At 44.6% G+C, this 18,026-nt stretch overlaps 1 protein-coding gene across 2 annotated transcripts; it reads left to right on the top strand.

Moving 5' to 3' along the window:
• Positions 1 to 1,398: 1,398 nt before the first annotated feature.
• SOCS4 (suppressor of cytokine signaling 4) lies at positions 1,399 to 17,333 on the top strand. 2 transcript variants are annotated; one of them, XM_083617596.1, is made up of 2 exons: positions 1,399 to 1,542; positions 15,463 to 17,333. In XM_083617596.1, the coding sequence occupies exon 2, from the start codon at positions 15,573 to 15,575 to the stop codon at positions 16,881 to 16,883; it is 1,311 nt and encodes a 436-aa protein (XP_083473722.1). In that variant the 5' UTR covers positions 1,399 to 1,542; positions 15,463 to 15,572; the 3' UTR covers positions 16,884 to 17,333. The 2 variants fall into 2 exon arrangements, with proteins under 2 accessions (XP_083473722.1, XP_083473723.1); XM_083617597.1 differs by having other exon boundaries at positions 1,415 to 1,531.
• Positions 17,334 to 18,026: the final 693 nt, after the last annotated feature.

Raw genomic sequence — 18,026 nt, 5'->3', positions numbered from 1 at the left:
CACCACAAAATAAAATAATAATAGTAATAGTAGTAGGTCCTTGTTTGTGGGGGGGTCGCTTGCCCCTCACCCCCCGACCCCCTCGTGGCGCCGCCTATGCGGGCAGCCTGAGGTAACAAATCACCCCCCCTTTTGCGAAGGGGCGCTTCTTCCCCCCCCTTTTTCTTCCTCCTCCTTCGCTTCTCTTTTGGGGGGACTGAGGAGAGAAAATAGGGCCGAGGCAGGCGCCCCCCCAAACGCAGCCCGGCCCCCAACAGCCCCCCCTCCTCACCGCCACACGGAGGCCCCGGCCTCTCCTCCTCCTCCCGGCCTTTCTCCTTCTTCCCGCGCTCTGGGCCTGAGGCGGAGCCGGCGTGGGGCGTCAGAGTCCCGGCCTCCCTCCCTCTCCTCTCCGCCTCCCGCTCCTCCTCCTTCCCGGGCCGGCCGGATCCTCCGAGACCGTGATGGGGGGGCGGAGGAGGCGCCTGAGGTGACCGGGCCGCCTGGCACCGAGCGAGGGAGGAGAAGGAGGAGAGGCGGCGGCGGGGGAGGAGAAGCGCCTCTGCGCGGCCGGGAGACGGGCGAGGAGGGCGGGCAGCAGCTGGCCGGGCCTCTCGGCTGCTCCTCTTCCCTTCTCCCTTCTTCTCTCCACCCTGTGGTGTTAAAAGGACATCTCTGTGTGGAGCTTTATAGGATATATATACACTTTTTTCAGCACTTTCTGTCTCACGGTTTCCTCTCTCCCCATTAATCTCTTTATTTCGGAGCTCCCACCTCCCTCTCTCTCTCTTCTATTTATTTTTTTTAATTCCCCCCCCCCGCGTTTATTTCTCATTTCTTCTCGCCTTGCCTTCCTCAAATAGCCCCTTCTCCATTGGCATTTTGGTCAAATAACCCCCTTCCCCATTGGGGAGGAGGGGGGCTCCTTTCTTCCTTCTTTTCTTCCTAGGGGAGTAAGTTTTAGGACGGCACCCCCCACAAAAAGTGCCTCCCTATTTACTTCCCGTGTATAAGACTTACTATATTTCCCCCCTAATTTTTTTAAGTTTAAAAACGGGGGGTCGTCGTCTGCACGGTTGCAATTCATTATTTCTTAATTTGGGGGCTCCAATTCATTATTTCTTAATTTGGGGCTCCAAAAAAGGGGTCGTCTTATGCATGGGGGGGCGTCTTATACATGGAAAAATACTGGAATTAAAATTCCCCTGCGCTCAGTTCTGCCCACCTTCCCTTTTCTGCTGCCTCCATCCTTCCCCCTTTCCGGGTGCTTTTCCCCTCTCCACCTTCCCCATTCCCTTTTCCTTCTCTTTCCTTTTAAACTCTCCTTCCTTGCCCCCCCACTTTCTTTCCTTCCTTCCTCCCTCCCCATCTCCTGCCTCCTCAGCCCAGCCCACCTCCCCCCCCCAGTTCCAGCTGTGCAGTTAATCCAGTCTGGCTTTGTGTCTGATGGGGAGCGGATGTGCTTGTCCTTGCTGGGGTGAAGCCCCTCTTGGACCCCTTCTTTTGGGCGCGAGACCTCCGCCCCCCCACCACCACCAACATGTCTCTTCTGGTAAGCAGCAGGTAAGCATGCTCAATGGGGTGGGGGCAGCTTCCCCTTCATTATGGAAATTGCTTTATTATTATTATTATTATTAACCGTTAAAGGCTTTCTGATTGCCATCAGTTCACATCTTCGCGGCATGTTTCTTAACATTCTGGGAAATTTAATTAATTGTAATATTCTTCCTTAACATCAGTAACTCTTCGGAGTTAAGGGCAGTGCTTTTTTCCTGGGGGGGACGCAGGGGTGCGCATACCCCTAAACATTTTGTGACTCTAAGTTTGGCCTCATTGAGGAGCAGTATTTCTATATGAGTAGGAAAATGAGAGTACCCCTAAACATTTTTTTCAGGAAAAAAAGCACTGCTTAACATTATGGGGAAAGTGTATGTGGAGGGTTATTGGAGTTGGGGGGTCTGTTATTTGCATCGGCCGGGTATCTTTCTGGTGGGAAGAGGAGTAAGCTGTATTCTGACAAAATCTGGCTCGCTGATGGTTTCATAACTGCTGTCGCAGAAATGTAACTTTTTTTTTAGAAAACAGCTGAAGGCAAAACTTTTTAATGAGTCTGTGCCTTTAAGGTTAGAATTGGTGCTCGGTAATAAATTTTGATTCAAGAAGTTCCCAGTTTTAACCCGCTCTAGGGATGTGTATTAAAAAATGGATGGGCAAATAAATATTTAGGATCCTTGACTGCATTGCTGAAGGTTTTTCTGGACAGCATCTACTAGTGAGTAACCAAGCATTTGACTGTGTTACAGGTCACTTCAGTATCTTATATCCACCCATGGCATAAGTGATACTCGCCTGACAGGCCATCCTTATTTCAAAGGATTTCCCTTTATTCTGGAGTATTCCCATCTCAAAACCAAGCACTGCACGTATTTTTAAAAACTTTGATATGCCCACCACACTTTTAAAAAGTTAAAAAGCGAGGCTTTCTTCTCTTTCAAATGACATTTCCAAGTGTAGCTGCTTCTCGCTCTACTTCATACATGGCACACATTTTACATCTCATGTCTTGAAACATGCATGGAAATGCCACTTAAGAATGACTAAAATTCAGGTCTGATTCACTGCCACCTTCTATTCTGGAAATATTCCGGAAGCGATTCGTTCAAAGCCAAACCTAGGTCTTAAGATGTGTGTCCTTTATTATAACGATAATTATAATAATAGATAATGATGATTATAATAATGCTATAGCAGCAACACTAGTTGTGTGTGTCTTACGGAGAAACCACAAGGAACTAAAATGCTTGTTCTTGCCTTTTAATGGTAGCTTGGTAGCTATTGAGATCTAGGCTGACAAAATACATGAAATAGCTCTGGATTGTTTGTTTGGCCCTGCTTACAATACATGTGTGAATATTTCTGGTCTCATATTGACACGTGTGTGTGTGTACTATTATTATTGTTACTATTATTAATCTATATGCTACCCATCTGACTGGGTTTCAACAGATTAAAACACAATACCACATCAAACATTAAAAACTTCCCCGAACAGGACTGCCTTCAGATGTCTTCTAAAAGTCAGATAGTTGTTTATTTCCTTGACATCTGACGGGAGGGTGTGACTACCGAGAAGGCCCTCTGCCTCACTAGATGTTTCAGGATATGGCAATATACTTTGTACACAAATAGGTGCCTTCTTCTGTTTCTAGAGATACAACTATTAGACTGTCCTTAGCGAGAATATAATTTTTACGAGATGACATTTAAAAATAAGCAACTAAATGTCCACGTTGTTGTATTTAAGGAAACATTTTAAATAGAATTGGTGTTTTCTTTTTACTCTTTTATTTTTGGAGTGTTAACAGGACTTCTTTTTTAAGGATGGAATTATGATAAATTCCTATTGAGGATCTCAATTCTGGTTGAATTGCAGATCCATAATTAAGCTAAATATATTTCTGTGTAGGGGGAGAAACAAATTGTGGGTATTTAAATGGGAGCTGCACAAGAGTAATATTTTTCTTCAGTTTCCATTCATTTGAATGAGCCGTGCAAAGGAGAACCCAAGCATTCTGTCCCCATTCATGACAATGGATTGAATAAACTGAGGCTTAACCCAGATAAGATAGAGAGGCAGTTAGTAGATGGTTTGTCTGCCAAGTTGAGTGGGTGGTTTTTGTTTTTATTTTTATTATGTATTTTGTGGTTTTATATTCTGATTTTATCTTGTGAACCACGCTGAGATCTGTGGGTATAGGGCAGTATACAAAATTAATAATAATTTTTTAAAAAAAAACCTATTCTGGATGGGGTTGCACACCCCCTAAATCATGAGTAGGCAGACTAAGACCTGGGGACCAGATCTGGCCCAGTCGCCTTCTAAACCCGGCCCACAGTCAGTCTGGGAATCAGTGTGTTTCTACATGAGTAGAATGTGTGCTTTTATTTAAAAAGCATCTCTGGGTTATTTGTGGGGCATAGGAATTTGTTCATCCCCCCCCCCAAAAAAATGGTCCGCCACCCCACAAGGTCTGAGGGACAGTGGACTGACCCCCTGCTGAAAAGGTTTGCTGACCCCTGCCCTAAGTAATCCAATTTGCAGTTTGGAGGTACAGTGGCGTAGCGTGGGGGGTGCAGGGGGGGCAGGCCGCACCGGGTGCAACATCTGGGGTTAGGGCAAATCCATGGGTTAGGGGGCGCAAATCCACGGGTTAGGGGGCGCAAATCCACGGGTTAGGGGGCGCAAATTACTTGCCTTGCCCCGGGTGCTGACAACCCACGCTACACCACTGTGGAGGTACAGTAGTACCTCGGGTTAAGAGCTTAATTCGTTCTGGAGGTCTGTTCTTAACCTGAAACTGTTCTTAACCTGAAGCACCACTTTAGCTAATGGGGCCTGTCACTGCCGCCGCACCGCTGCTGTGCGATTTCTGTTCTCATCCTGAAGCAAAGTTCTTAACCCGAGGTACTATTTCTGGGTTAGCGGAGTCTGTAACCTGAAGCGTCTGTAACCTGAAGCATCTGTAACCCGAGGTACCACTGTACTCAGCATCCAATATTGTCACTAGACTACAGGCACAGGTGTCCTCAGGGGCTGAAAATGTCCTGCCTTTTATCGACTTCTGGTGAGAAATCGGCTACAATCTTACTTGGACAGAGATAGCTTGGCCACGGTATGGTCATCCATGCTCTGATAACCTCCCCTTAGATTATTGTGTTATGTATTGTATGTGTTATGTATTGCCTTTGAAAACAATTACCTTGTTAGTCCAAAATGGGGCAGTGAGGTTGTTGACCAGGACTAGGCAACTGAAACATATTGTGCTAGTACATTATCAGCTGTTCTGGCTTCTTGTTCATTTCCAGGCAGTTTTGGGCCAGGTTACCTGTAGGATTGCATCCTCCCACATATATCCAGACCTTGAGTCCATGATCTCTGAGAACTACCACCAGGTGTGATCCAACTAGTAGTGATAAGGCCTTCTCAGTAATATCACCCTGGTTGTGGAATGCCCTCCCCAGAGAGCCTCACCTGACCCCTGTTATGTATTTTTTTTCTGGTGCCAGATGAATACATTTTTATCCTTCCAGGATTCTGACAGAAGGTTTTGGCTTTTAAGGTACCAATTTTATTGATTTTTCTCTGGCATTATGTGTTTTATAAGGGATTTGTACCAAGAAAGAAAAGAAAGAAAGAAAGAAGAGATTTGTACTTTGTATTGCTGAATTTTAGTAGTATTCATGTATTACACCTGAAAGTGAGGTTCTTCAGTTCACCACCCAGAGAAATGCCATAAATAAATATGTAATATTGATTAATGTATGGAAGGATGCAGTTTGAATTTTCTGCCTCTGGCACCAAAACAAAGGTCTAGCACAGTTTAGTACACTTCACACTTCTTATACCTTACGTGCTGATGACTGAGAATCATTTGCCAAAAACAGCAACTGATAAAACAAAGTTTTTGCATGAAGTAATTTCCCCACCCCATGGCACTATCTCACTATCACAGTGTGATGCAGCAGCAAAAAAGGCTAATGTTATTCTAGGCTGCATCAGTAGTAGTGTCCAGATCAAGGGAAGTAATAGTACCACTCTATTCTGCCTTGGTCAGACCACACCTGGAATATTGTGTCCAGTTTTGGGCACCACTATTTTAAGAAGGATGTTGACAAACAGGAAGGTGTGCAGAGGAGGGCGACCAAGATGATCAGAGGTCTGGAAAGGAAGCCTTATGAGGAGCTCTTGAAGGAGCTGGGTATGTTTAGCTTGGAAAAGAGGAGACAGAGAGGAGATAGGAGAGCCGTCTTCAAATATCTTAAGGGCTGTCACATGGAAGAGGGAGCATGCTTGTTTTCTCCTGCTCTGGAGGATGGGACCCGATCCAGTGGCTTCATGTTGCAAGAAAGGAGATTCCGACTAAACATTCGGAAAAACTTTCTGACAGTAAGAGCTGTTCAGCAGTCGAACAGACTCCCACTGGAGGCGGTGGACTCTCATAGAATCATAGAATCATAGAGTTGGAAGAGACCACAAGGGCCATCGAGTCCAACCCCCTGCCAAGCAGGAAACACCATCAGAGCACTCCTGACATATGGTTGTCAAGCCTCTGCTTAAAGACCTCCAAAGAAGGAGACTCCTTCCTTGGAGAAATCTCCTTCCTTGGAGATTTCTAAGCATCTGTCATGGATTCTTTAGCTGAGATTCTTGCATTGCAGGGGGTTGGACTAGATGACCCTCAAGGTCCCTTTCAACTCTTAAGATTCTATGATTCTCACAACTCATGTGACCAGGCACACAAATAATGGTTCCTAATGTCTCTTTACTGAAACAATGGGTTGGATTTTGCTGGTCTTGCATACTGGGAGTACAGTGGTACCTCAGGTTACATACGCTTCAGGTTACATACACTTCAGGTTACAGACTCCGCTAACCCAGAAATAGTGCTTCAGGTTAAGAACTTTGCTTCAGGATGAGAACAGAAATCGTGCTACGGCGGCAGCAGGAGGCCCCATTAGCTAAAGTGGTGCTTCAGGTTAAGAACAGTTTCAGGTTAAGAACAGACCTCTGGAATGAATTAAGTACTTAACCCAAGGTACCGCTGTACTCAAATAGGGCTTGCTTTAACTAGACATATATAGGATTGCACTGTGAGTCTCCAAATGACAAAAAAAGACAACACTGCACAGTCCCCTCTTAAGTCTGCTGAAGAGCTGACAGCCTGTTTTCTCGGCTCTTTGTAGTTCAAGCCCAATATATTTACTATATTTTGAGTGCATGTTAACATCTGCAGAATTGGGGCTACTATAAGTACAATTGTAGTCAGTTGTGCTTCAATGGAGTGCCTGCTTTAAAATACGACCAATCTTTGAAACAATATTTTATACATATTGTTCTTAAAGAGAAAATGTCTTTGGCACACAGGTTACAAAATACCTGAACTGAAAAGGGAATTTCCTCTTACCATTTCTGCAGCTGAGGCTAGCTTTTAATTTCACTACTAGGCCAACAACAGTAATCTCTCCCGGGCAGAAATCTTTTTAAAAACAAAACAAACTTGCAAGCAGTTTCCACAACATATTTGCTTATAGCGTATGGTAACCTTCATAGAATGTGTGTCCTTGATATGCTTTATAGTCTAAATGGTGCTCTGGTAGGTTTTATTCTGATGCCTATTTTGAGTTAAGCTGAGAGAGCCATCTCTTGAGTGGTAGGAGGGAGGAACGAATTGCCCTTAAGAACAGAAGAGTGCTGATGGGCTGCAGCTTTTGGTATCTGTCTGGTTTCTTACCAACAGCACAACCTTAACCATGTCTACTCAAATGTAAATCCTGTTGAAGTGTAGCGACGCAGTGGTGCTGTGGTCTAAACCATGGGTAGGCAAACTGAGGCTTGGGGGCCGGATCCAGCTCAATCGCCTTCTAAATCCAGCCCGCGGACAGTCTGGGAATCAGCGTGTTTTTACATGAGTAGAATGTGTGCTTTTATTTAAAATGCATCTCTGAGTTATTTGTGGGGCGTAGGAATTCATTCATTTCCCCCCCAAATATAGTCCGCCCCCCCCAAGGTCTGAGGGACAGTGGACCGGCCCCCTGCTGAAAAAGTTTGCTGACCCTGCCCTGACTGAGCCTCTTGGGTTTGCCAACCGTTGCTCTGTCCTAGCTTCTGCCAACCTAGCAGTTGAATTCAACCCTGAGCAAATGGAACTAAGATTGCAGTTTAAATTACACTGGGATAGCAAATACTATTTGTTTGCAGCCTGCATGTATGCGGTTATAACATATTCATTGCTCCTATGGATTTATTACTGGAGATAGAATTTCTCTCTTTAGGGAAATGCAGGCATATGGATTCCCTGGTCTTTATCAGCCACTTGGAGGTTATCCATACTTCCACTCACTTGTCCAGTGCCTAGAAAGCATGGGTCCGGGCAGTTTTCCACATGTCCCATACTTTCTAGGCAAGGGCCATAAAATCATAGAATTATAGAGTTGGAAGGGACCCCAAGGATCATCTAGTCCAACCCCCTGCTGTGCAGGAATCTCAGTTGTTTTGCCCTTGCCCTTCCACTTTCCCATGGAAAACCCGCTCTTTGGCAATAAACCAGAGCAAACGTCAATCTGGAGAGAACCCAATTGACATTTGCTCTGATTCAGCAGTAAATATTGGATTTTCCCAGGGGAAAGCAGTGGTGCAAGGGCAAGTCTGGATATGATCTTAGTCTCAGAAGAAGAGGGTTATTCTGGGCCTCTTATATCTGTCCACACATGATGCAGGGTCCAAAGTAACTGGTTTCAGACTTCTCCAATCTTCTGCTGTCCTTCCTGTTGTGAAGATCAGTCAGATTTCTCCTAGGTGCTCCTGTAGGAGAAAATCTAGTCCAGAGGTGTCCAAATTTTTTTCAGAGGGCCAGATTTGATGAAGTGAACATGCATGACCTTTTTTTTTAGGATTTTACCCCAAAGTTGTTGACCTTTTTTTTTTTTTTTTTTTTTTTTTTTTAAACCACAGAGAGGAACTGTCTATGAGGGCCAGATTAAACCGACCATCAGGCCAGATTAGGCCCCCAAAACGGACTTTGGATATGCCCGATATAGTCGCTAGCTGTAGGAGAGACGTGAAAAGGAACAATGTTGGCTTCCGTGCTCTCCCTGAGATAAGAGTCCATTGCGATTGCAACCAACAAAAGAGACAGTCCTGTGTCAAAGAACAACGAACCAAACTCCTCCGCAGCGTTTTTCATGCTCTGATTACTTCCCTGTGGCGGAATCATATGGTCCAAAAGGAAGCCGTTATTTTATTGTCTGCGTGTGGGAGCTAGCTGCATGCTTAAGTGTTTTGTCAAAGGCAGAATGCTTTTAAAAGGCTTTCAGTGTGTGCCCACTAACAAGTAAATTGTACATGGAAGATGTGAGCATCCTTTCTGTGAGCCCTATGTCACATCCGCTCTGTTTCTTAGTGAAAATAAAGCCTGCAAAGCAGATGCTCATAATGTGGTTTATCAAATGGCTCATTCCATCAGTGTTGCCCTCTGGGTGAAAATATACTTAATATCTATGTGGTCTTTTGTTCTTATCTGTGTTGCTGGCATTAGTGAACATAAAGCTATATGCATTTATTTGGTTCAAATATCCTTGGGTTATGAAGATGTCGTTAAAGCCTGATTTGTGGGGGGTTGGGATGGAGACTTAGGGGAAGGAGAACAAGTTAAAGCATGATATTAAGCAAGTCTGTACAGCTGGCATGAATCCCAATTTATGTGAGTGTTCCTCGTCTAAACCAAGGATTGGGAATTTTCTGTTGTCTTGCTGTGTTGTTAAAATGGAAATGTCCTTACATTAAGTTACTGAGGTTACGCTGGCAATCTTGTACATTTAGAATTTTGTATTTGCATAAGACCTTGTTCTGGTTTTTTGGACCTGCTTTTTGTGTTAATGTACTATTAGGTTCCTCTAGCCTTCAAAATGGTGCTGGCTAAGCATAACATTAATAAATAGCCCCTTTCTCTTGCTCATTTGAAGAGGAGGAGACAATGACTGAGAAATCAGTGGTATCTACCCTCGGGGAATAGGACACAGACACTGGGTGTCTCTCAGTAGCAATATTGTGAGGGTAAATATAATGAAGGGAATAGATTAATTAAATGGAGAGAAGACCCGAGAGCTGCTTTTTTCAGTCATCTCAGTTCATTTAATAAGAAGAGTTGGAGAGTTGAGCTGGGAGAAATAGAAATGTAAGCGTGATGTAAAATGGTTGCTCCAAAGGTCTGGTGGAAAGCCCTGTTTCTGTGCGTACAGATGAGCTCCTTCCTCTTTATCTTCAGCTGGGCAGGGGAAATATGCTTTGAGTTATAAACATGGAGAGGAATGTGTGTGTGCACGCTTAGATTTCTCCAAAGGTTATGGCATGTGTAAGATAATCTTTCTCTGCAGAAGAATGTTTATTGTTAAGAAAGAGGGTTTATTGCTTTTGATTTATAGTCCAACATATCCCAACCGCGCAAGGTGATAAAATTATGTTTGTTTAAATAAATCTTTATCAGCAGTGGAAGAGACACTGTTATTCATACCATTTACAGATGAGGCACCAGATTTGTGTCTTGAGTAAGCCTACATAGGATTGCTTAGTGCAGCCATCCCCAACCTTCAGCCCTCCAGATGTTTTGGACTACAATTCCCGTCATCCCTGACCACTGGTCCTGTTAGCTAGGGATCATGGGAGTTGTCGGTCAAAACATCTGGAGGGCCGCAGGTTGGGGACGCCTGGTTAGTCTATCATCAGAGATCAACAAGGAAAACATTTCTCTGTTGAGGTTTTTCTACCCTTGACCTCTCAGTGGCTTTTGATATGACATAAAAGAAAAGATTAACGGGTTGTTGTTTTTTAAGTGCCCTGATTTTCTTCCAGAAATGGCATTCAAGTCTTGAAACAACCGTAAGCATCATAACATAAAATACTGTATTATAATTAACAGCAGATTCAAGCAGTTTAAAACCAAGAGATCAAAGTCTCAAAGACATAACCTCAAAGAGTTAACAAACAAAAGCACTCAAGCTAGCAGAAAAAACCCACTGGTCACCACTAGAACAGTGTTACCGGTCACCAAAGGCTCATATAAACAAAGACAGGCTTTGCCTGATGCCTAAAAGATAATAAGGACATCTCCAGGTGAACATCCATCTAGAGGGAAATTCTATAATCAAAGCTTTCTATCTCCAATGGTGACATTTCCATTTCCGGGGGCCAGCTGCTTCACTTCAGACTAGGGGGTTGCCTGAAGAAGGCCTCCAGTCGCTATCTCATCCGTCCAGGAGAAGAAAGCCCTTAAAGTACCTTGTTCCCAGGCTATGTAAATTTATGGCTATGTATTATCAAAACTAGACCTTTGGCAACACTTGAAATAGGAGAGGACAACTTTTGAGTAAACATGCATAGAAATCACTTGAAATTTCTGAAGACATTTCAGAAGAAGCTTGGTGTAGAACACATTGTGTTAATTGTGACTTCTTTTGGACCTCCTGCTGGAGTCAATGGGAATAAGCAGAGCAGCTTTATGCTGGTTCTAATGCTCTCCAGGCAGTTGAGGGTTAACTCCTTTGTGGACACTTGTGCGCTGTTCTGTAAAGTTTCATAGCCCTCTTTCTGTCTGTACAGTCATACTTCGGGTTACAGCCGCTTCAGGTTGCGTTTTTTTTGGGTTACGGACCGTCGAAACCCGGAAGTACCAGAACGGGTTACTTCCGGGTTTCGGCGGTCGCGCATACGCAGAAGCGCCGAATCGCAACCCGCCGTGCGCAGACATGGGTTGTAAACGTGCATCCCGCACGGATCATGTTCGCAACCCGAGCGTCCACTGTATAATATCTGTATAAAATCACCAAGTGAAATCATTTGGTGTGCGGATGACGCCTGACTCCATTTTCCCTTTAGAACAGACCCAAAGGCAGCAGCTTCAGCTGCAAACAAGCTTGTGGAGACAATAATTAGCTGGATATACAAAATGTTACCAATGCCCTGTTTCTCCAGGGGTCAGTTTCCACTTGATGCATAATAATATTTCTCTTTTGGTGAACCAAGTTCACGGTCTTGCTGTGCTCCAGCATCTACTGCAGGTGTGGAGGAACCTTTGGGCCCTGTAGATGTTGTTGAACTACAACTCCCATCATCTCTGGCCATTGGCCAGGTTTGCTAGTGCTGATGTGAACTGTTGTTCAGCAACAGCTGGAGGCCAAAGGTTCGCCACTCCTGGTCTGCCATTAGAAGCAGAGCTAAAACAAAACGGTGGCTAAGAGCAACTGGTCATTTGGATGGCAGTCTCACTGTATTTCTCATTCATTCTTCTTCAGTAACTTCCAGGCTAGACTCTTTGATGCACTCTTGAGAGGCGCAGAGAAGCCCCACCCCCATCCCCACCCCAAAAAGTATTTGGAAACTAGTTGGTGTGCAATGCAGGGGCCTGGCTTTTTGTGAAGGCTAGTCACCGACATTGCACCTGTTCTAAACTACACTGGCTTCTTGTTGGTTTCCAGACCTCACGCAAAGTGCTGGTTTTAACCCTTAAAACCCAGTGGTGTAGTGGTTAAGAGCAGTAGTCTTGTAATCTGGGGAACCGGGTTCGCGTCTCCGCTCCTCCACATGCAGCTGCTGGGTGACCTTGGGCCAGTCACACTTCTCTGAAATCTCTCAGCCCCACTCACGTCACAGAGTGTTTGTTGTGGGGGAGGAAGGGAAAGGAGGATGTTAGCCGCTTTGAGACTCCTTAGGGTAGTGGTAAAGCGGGATATCAAATCCAAACTCTTCTTCTTCTTCTTCCTTGGAGTCTGTTTTCCTCTTGAGATCTGTGGAAGAAGCTGTCCTCTAGCACAGGGCTGTGGCCTTTTCAATTGTAGGCCCTCTAGGGAATCTAAGCGTTGTAAGAAGGTAGAAGGTAAAGGACCCCTGGATAGTTAAGTCCAGTCAAAGGCGACTATGGGGTTGCGGTGCTCATCTCACTTTTCAGGCCGAGGGAGCCGGTGTTTGTCCACAGACAGCTTTCCGGGTCATGTGGCCAGCAGGACTAAACTGCTTCTGGCACAACGGGACGCTGTAATGAGTGCCAGAGTGCACAGAAACACTGTTTATCTTCCCACGACAGCGGTACCCATTTATTTACTAGCACTGGTGTGCTTTTGAACTGCTAGGTTGGCAGAAGCTGGGACAGAGCAACAGGAGCTCACACCATCACGCGGATTCGAACCACCGACTTTCCAATCGGCAAGCCCAAGAGGCTCAGTGGTTTAGACCACAGAGCGACCCACTCCCCTAAGCATAGTGCTACCATCTTTTAAGAGAGGTTAAAACTTCTTGTAGTTTTGATACAGTACTTTGTTTTATTTGTGTGTAAACCACATTGAGTTAAAATATTTGCCTTAAAGGTAGCTTGTATGTGGCTTAATAATAAATAATATTAAAATACTCGTTTAAAAATGCCTCAGAGGTTCAAGTGCCCTTGCTCCACATTATAAATGTATTATGTTCCATCTGCATGTTTCTTATTCCCTGGGGCCAGCAATGTGTTTAGATAAACATTAAACTGTAGGGGAGGCAAACAAAGGCATGTGTTGTGCATGAGTTGAATCTTGAAGAAGGCTTAATTTTGGTAGTGTCATTTCCCCTCCCTCTTGCAATCCCTTAAAAAGAAAAAAAAGCCATCCATCATGGTCTTTCAAAATTGCTTTCATGAAAGGAACTGGATTTTATATAATCCTCTTCAATATGTAAAGCCCTAGATACTTCAAGTGCCTTGGGGGTGTCCTTTAAAAAGAAAAAGAGAAAACCCTTCATCTTGAAAAGCAAGTGACAAGAGCACCAAGAGATTCCCAGTATGTAACTTATGTATTTTTAATTAATTTCTGTCTTGAGTGTGACCTGAAAGTGTCAGTATAGAATAACATCTCTTAACATCACACTTATGTGAACTAATATTGAACAAGCATAACGTGAATCTTTTGAGCATGTAATATTTCTTGGCCTACTTTGCCTCTCTTCTGGGGGTTTTGCTCTTGAATGACTCACTGGCATGAATATATATAGCATTTGTCTAAAAAGGACAGGCAAAGCAAAATCCTCTCCAACAGCTCTCAGCTACCTGGTGCCCTCCAGATGTTTTTGACCACAATTCCCATTACCACCAGCCACTATGAAGGGGGCGGACATCTGGGGGGAAAGCGTTTGGCAACCCTACCCACCATTGAACCCAATGTGTTTTGACTTTATGTCATTTTGGCCCGTGTAAGTTGCAGGTTTACTGTACAGCACTTGTCCCAACGGCGTGGTGGGGATCCTGGAAGTGTGCCCACTTCCAGCGATGACATTAAGCCCTCTCTGCAGTTTATCTCTCATAATATGACCATGGAGGAAGTCCTTGAGAGCTAATTAAGTTAGAATTGTGCTTCAGGTGATACAGAGGTCCATCAGCCACAGTTCCATTTGTCTGGAAGCACTGGAAGTCACACCTATTTACCATGGCCTTTTGCACTTGAGTTGTACATTTTTACGACCCTTTGTTACTCTATTATTTGTAGTTGTTTCCCCGGCTGTTGTTAGACTACAACTCCCATCATCCCTAGCTAGCAGGACCAGGGATGATGAGAGTTGTAGTCCAGCTACAGCTGGGGACCCAAGTTTGAGAAACACAGATTTAAAATAATAAAGAATTTGGAACTCTGATAGTCTGGTTTTTTTTAAATAAGAAACAACAATATTAAGCAAGTAGCTATGAGTATTCCAGTATGTAGCTGGCACAAATGCTGATATTTATAGCTCCACAGGTAAAAAGGATCTTGCATGAATATGGTGTCCATGTGATCTAATCGCCTTGATCTGAATATCAGTGGAATAAGCTAGCAAGATATAACTTGGAGTTTAGCTTTGATTTGCATTTCCACCCACAAACGTTTCAAAATATCAAATAAAATACGATTGTCCTGATTCTGTGGCAGATATAGATTATCTGATTCAACCTCTCCCTCCAATTAATTAGTAACACTTTCCTAAGTGGATATCTGCCAGCCAAGGCTTGATTCTTGGAAACAAGTTAACCCCTTAATTCCCAAACCACACCACATACAGGATTTTTAAAGCAGTAGAATGCCTCCACGCAATGTCTGCCACATTGAGCTCCTGAAGGAAGTGTGGGATAACAAAAGAGGAAGAAAATATTTAGTGCTTGTCTCAGTATGAACTTAATGGATCAAGTGCAATTCTAATCACCCCACAGAAACCAGTGTAGTCCTTTCCTTTCCAATAGAGCTTCTGTTGTGCTGCTGGGCCCACGAGCACTGTGGCTGGGCCCTTTATGTCAAGTTGCTCTTCAAAACCTCCCCTAGGAACATGCAGCAGTGTTCACTATCCTTGCTCCTTGTTTTCAGCTCTACTGCTTTTCCTGGAAGTAGTTCAAAGCCAAGGGAAGGACAAGCCACCAGATATTCCTAGGGAGGGTTCAGAAAGGCTGTGAACAGCCGGTCTCTGACGCTTTGTGTCTGGGCGATGGAAGCCTGAGTGTATGCTTGAGTTTATCACACATGTACTCATAACGTAAAGGGACGCGGGTGGCGCTGTGGGTTAAACCACAGAGCCTAGGGCTTGCCGATCAGAATGTTGGCGGTTTGAATCCCCGCAATGGGGTGAGCTCCCGTTGTTCGGTCCCTGCTCCTGCCAACCTAGCAGTTCAAAAGTACGTCAAAGTGCAAGTAGATAAATAGGTACCACTCCGGTGGGAAGGTAAACGGCATTTCTGTGTGGTGCTCTGGTTCTCCAGAAGCGGCTTAGTCATGCTGGCCACATGACCCGGAAGCTGTATGCCGGCTCCCTCAGCCAATAAAGCGAGATGGGCTCCGCAACCCCAGAGCTGTCCGCGACTGGACCTAATGGTCAGGGGTCCCTTTTCCCTTTACCTTTTTACTCATAACGTAAGCTGAGGACTGTCTTTTTTGTTTTCGTAGGTACATCCGAAAAGCACCTGATGGAAGCTTTCTGAGATAGAAACTGGTTCCAGAGGATTTGGCAACGGTAGCCTTGGAACCTTTGTGAATCCGGTTGCATTTGCGGGGAAATGGCAGAAAATAAAGAAAGGAGTCCTAAAAATCCAGATGTGAGGCCTAAAACCAGCCGGAGTAGAAGCGCGGACAGAAAGGACGGCTATGTGTGGAGCGGAAAGAAGCTTTCCTGGTCAAAAAGGAGTGAAGGCAGTTCTGACGCCGAAACGGCCAGCACCTCAGGGAAATCCATGTTTAGTTTAAGGAACCAGGAGAGGAAGCACAGCTGTTCCTCTACTGAGCTCGACTTGGAGCGTTCCTGCGGCCACAGACTCCTAGGCCGCTCCCTTAAGCAGAAACTGCAGGATGCTGTGGGCCAGTGCTTTCCCATAAAGAACTGCAGCAGTCGACATTCTTCGGTGCTTCCATCAAAGAGAAAGATCCATATCAGCGAGCTCATGCTGGACAAGTGTCCTTTCCCGCCACGATCCGAACTAGCCTTCCGGTGGCATTTAATCAAACGGCACACTGCCCCTGTAAGACAGGCGTCCGAAAGTTGGTCAAGTATGGAGCCGTCACAAGGTGAAGGGAGGAACGGGGAACTCAGGGGCGTTGAGAGTGCCGAAGGAGAAGAGTCAGCGCTTTTGCAGGCGTGCAGCATTCCTGACGTTGCAGCCTGCAGGTGCGACCCTCAAGGTGACTCCGCCGCAGGCAAGCAGCTAAGGAACAGCAGGGAGGAAAGTGACATGGACTCCGACGATGAGGTGGTGACACTCTGCACCAGCTCCAGGAAGAGAAACATGCCACGGTGGGAAACAGACGTCGAGCTACTGCAGCTGGAAACCCCTCCTAAATATCACACCCAGATAGATTATGTCCATTGTCTTGTCCCTGACCTCCTTCAGATCAATAATAATCCCTGCTACTGGGGAGTGATGGATAAATACGCGGCAGAAGCACTTTTAGATGGGAAGCCAGAAGGGACTTTTTTGCTGCGAGACTCTGCCCAGGAAGATTACTTGTTCTCGGTCAGTTTTAGGCGATACAGCCGGTCCCTTCATGCCAGGATCGAGCAGTGGAATCACAACTTCAGCTTCGATGCCCACGACCCATGCGTCTTCCATTCTCCCGACATCACTGGACTCCTGGAGCATTACAAAGACCCAAGCTCCTGCATGTTCTTTGAGCCGCTTCTCTCGACTCCCTTAAACAGGACTTTCCCCTTTTCCCTTCAGCATATATGCAGGACAGTTATTTGCAACAACACGACTTACGATGGCATAGACGCCCTTCCCGTTCCGCCCTCTGTGAAGTTGTATCTGAAAGAATATCACTATAAGTCCAAAGTTAGAGTCCTCAGGATTGATGTACCAGACCAGCAACTCTAGAAGACTTTCTGAGAGACCTTTAGCAGTCTCTGTCCTTTCCCCTCTAAATAATTGTTTTCCCCTGAAAAAAATTATTTATAGTCTCAACTGAACTCTGCCTGAGCCTTATGGTCCAAATAGATTTTTATTCTGCAGCTCCAACAGGCAGATTTTTTGGGGTGAAGACACAAAATCTGTGCTTTTATTGGTAATAATATTCTATAGGGTTTTATGGAATTTCAAGTAGATTTTTTTAAGTTTTCACTCAAGCCTAACCTTTTAGATTGAAGCTAAGTCAAAATGAATTTTGACTTGTCCTTTATATACTGTGATTTATATGCAGTACAGGCATGTTTGAAACACTGTATGCAATGTCTACTCAAGAGTGACTAATTTGTATTTTATACCTTCCTTTGAAAATTAGTACTTGGTCCTCTCTATAAAAAGTAAAATTAATGTCTATTTATGATGCTGCTGCTGCTACTGTGTGGCTTCTTAATTTCGGTCATAACAACAATATATTATCTGTCTTTTGAGTCCATGTGACCATAATCTGGTATATGGCACAACATAATTTGGTCTTCTGATCATTTTTTACTTGTTTAAAAACTATGTACTGAGCTTAGATTACCTCGTTTGGAAATTTCTACCAAGAACCCAGAACGATAATGCACCATATTAAGCGATGCCAGTGTAAAAAGTTAGTAAATGTTTTACAAGGAATTAAATCATGGGCAGAGCATCCGATTGGGTGCAGACCTCACAAGCTATTAACTATATGTGCTAAAACAAATGTGAATTCCCAAATAAGACAACACTGGGATAGCTCAGTAGGTAGAACATGAGATACTTAACCTCAGGGTTGCAGGTTTGAGCCCCACGTTGGGCAAAAGATTCAGGCATTGCAGGGGGCTGGACTAGATGACCCTCGTGGTTCCTTACAACTCTTCAGTTCTAAGAAAGAGAGATGTGGACCTCCTGCCTCTCTCACACACACAACTCAGTCTTGCATAGCGTTGCCATGTTTCAAAAAGTGAAAATCCGGACACAAAAGTTGCTGAGCTTTTTTGGCACAGCTGTTGAGCTTTTTTCTTGGTTTTTGAGCTATTTTTAAGGACATTTGCCCAAAAAAGCAACACTTCCAACATGGGTTGCCATACTTCT

This window comes from Podarcis filfolensis (genome assembly GCF_964270895.1).
Source record: "Podarcis filfolensis genome assembly, chromosome: 1".
NCBI lineage: Eukaryota > Metazoa > Chordata > Lepidosauria > Squamata > Lacertidae > Podarcis > Podarcis filfolensis.
The sequence above is the reverse complement of the archived record's forward strand: the minus strand, read 5'-3'. Positions and strand labels throughout refer to the sequence as shown.

Excerpts from the sequence above, each read along its gene's own strand:
- SOCS4 (XM_083617596.1), top strand. The coding sequence starts at position 15,573 with ATGGCAGAAAATAAAGAAAGGAGTCCTAAAAATCCAGATGTGAGGCCT.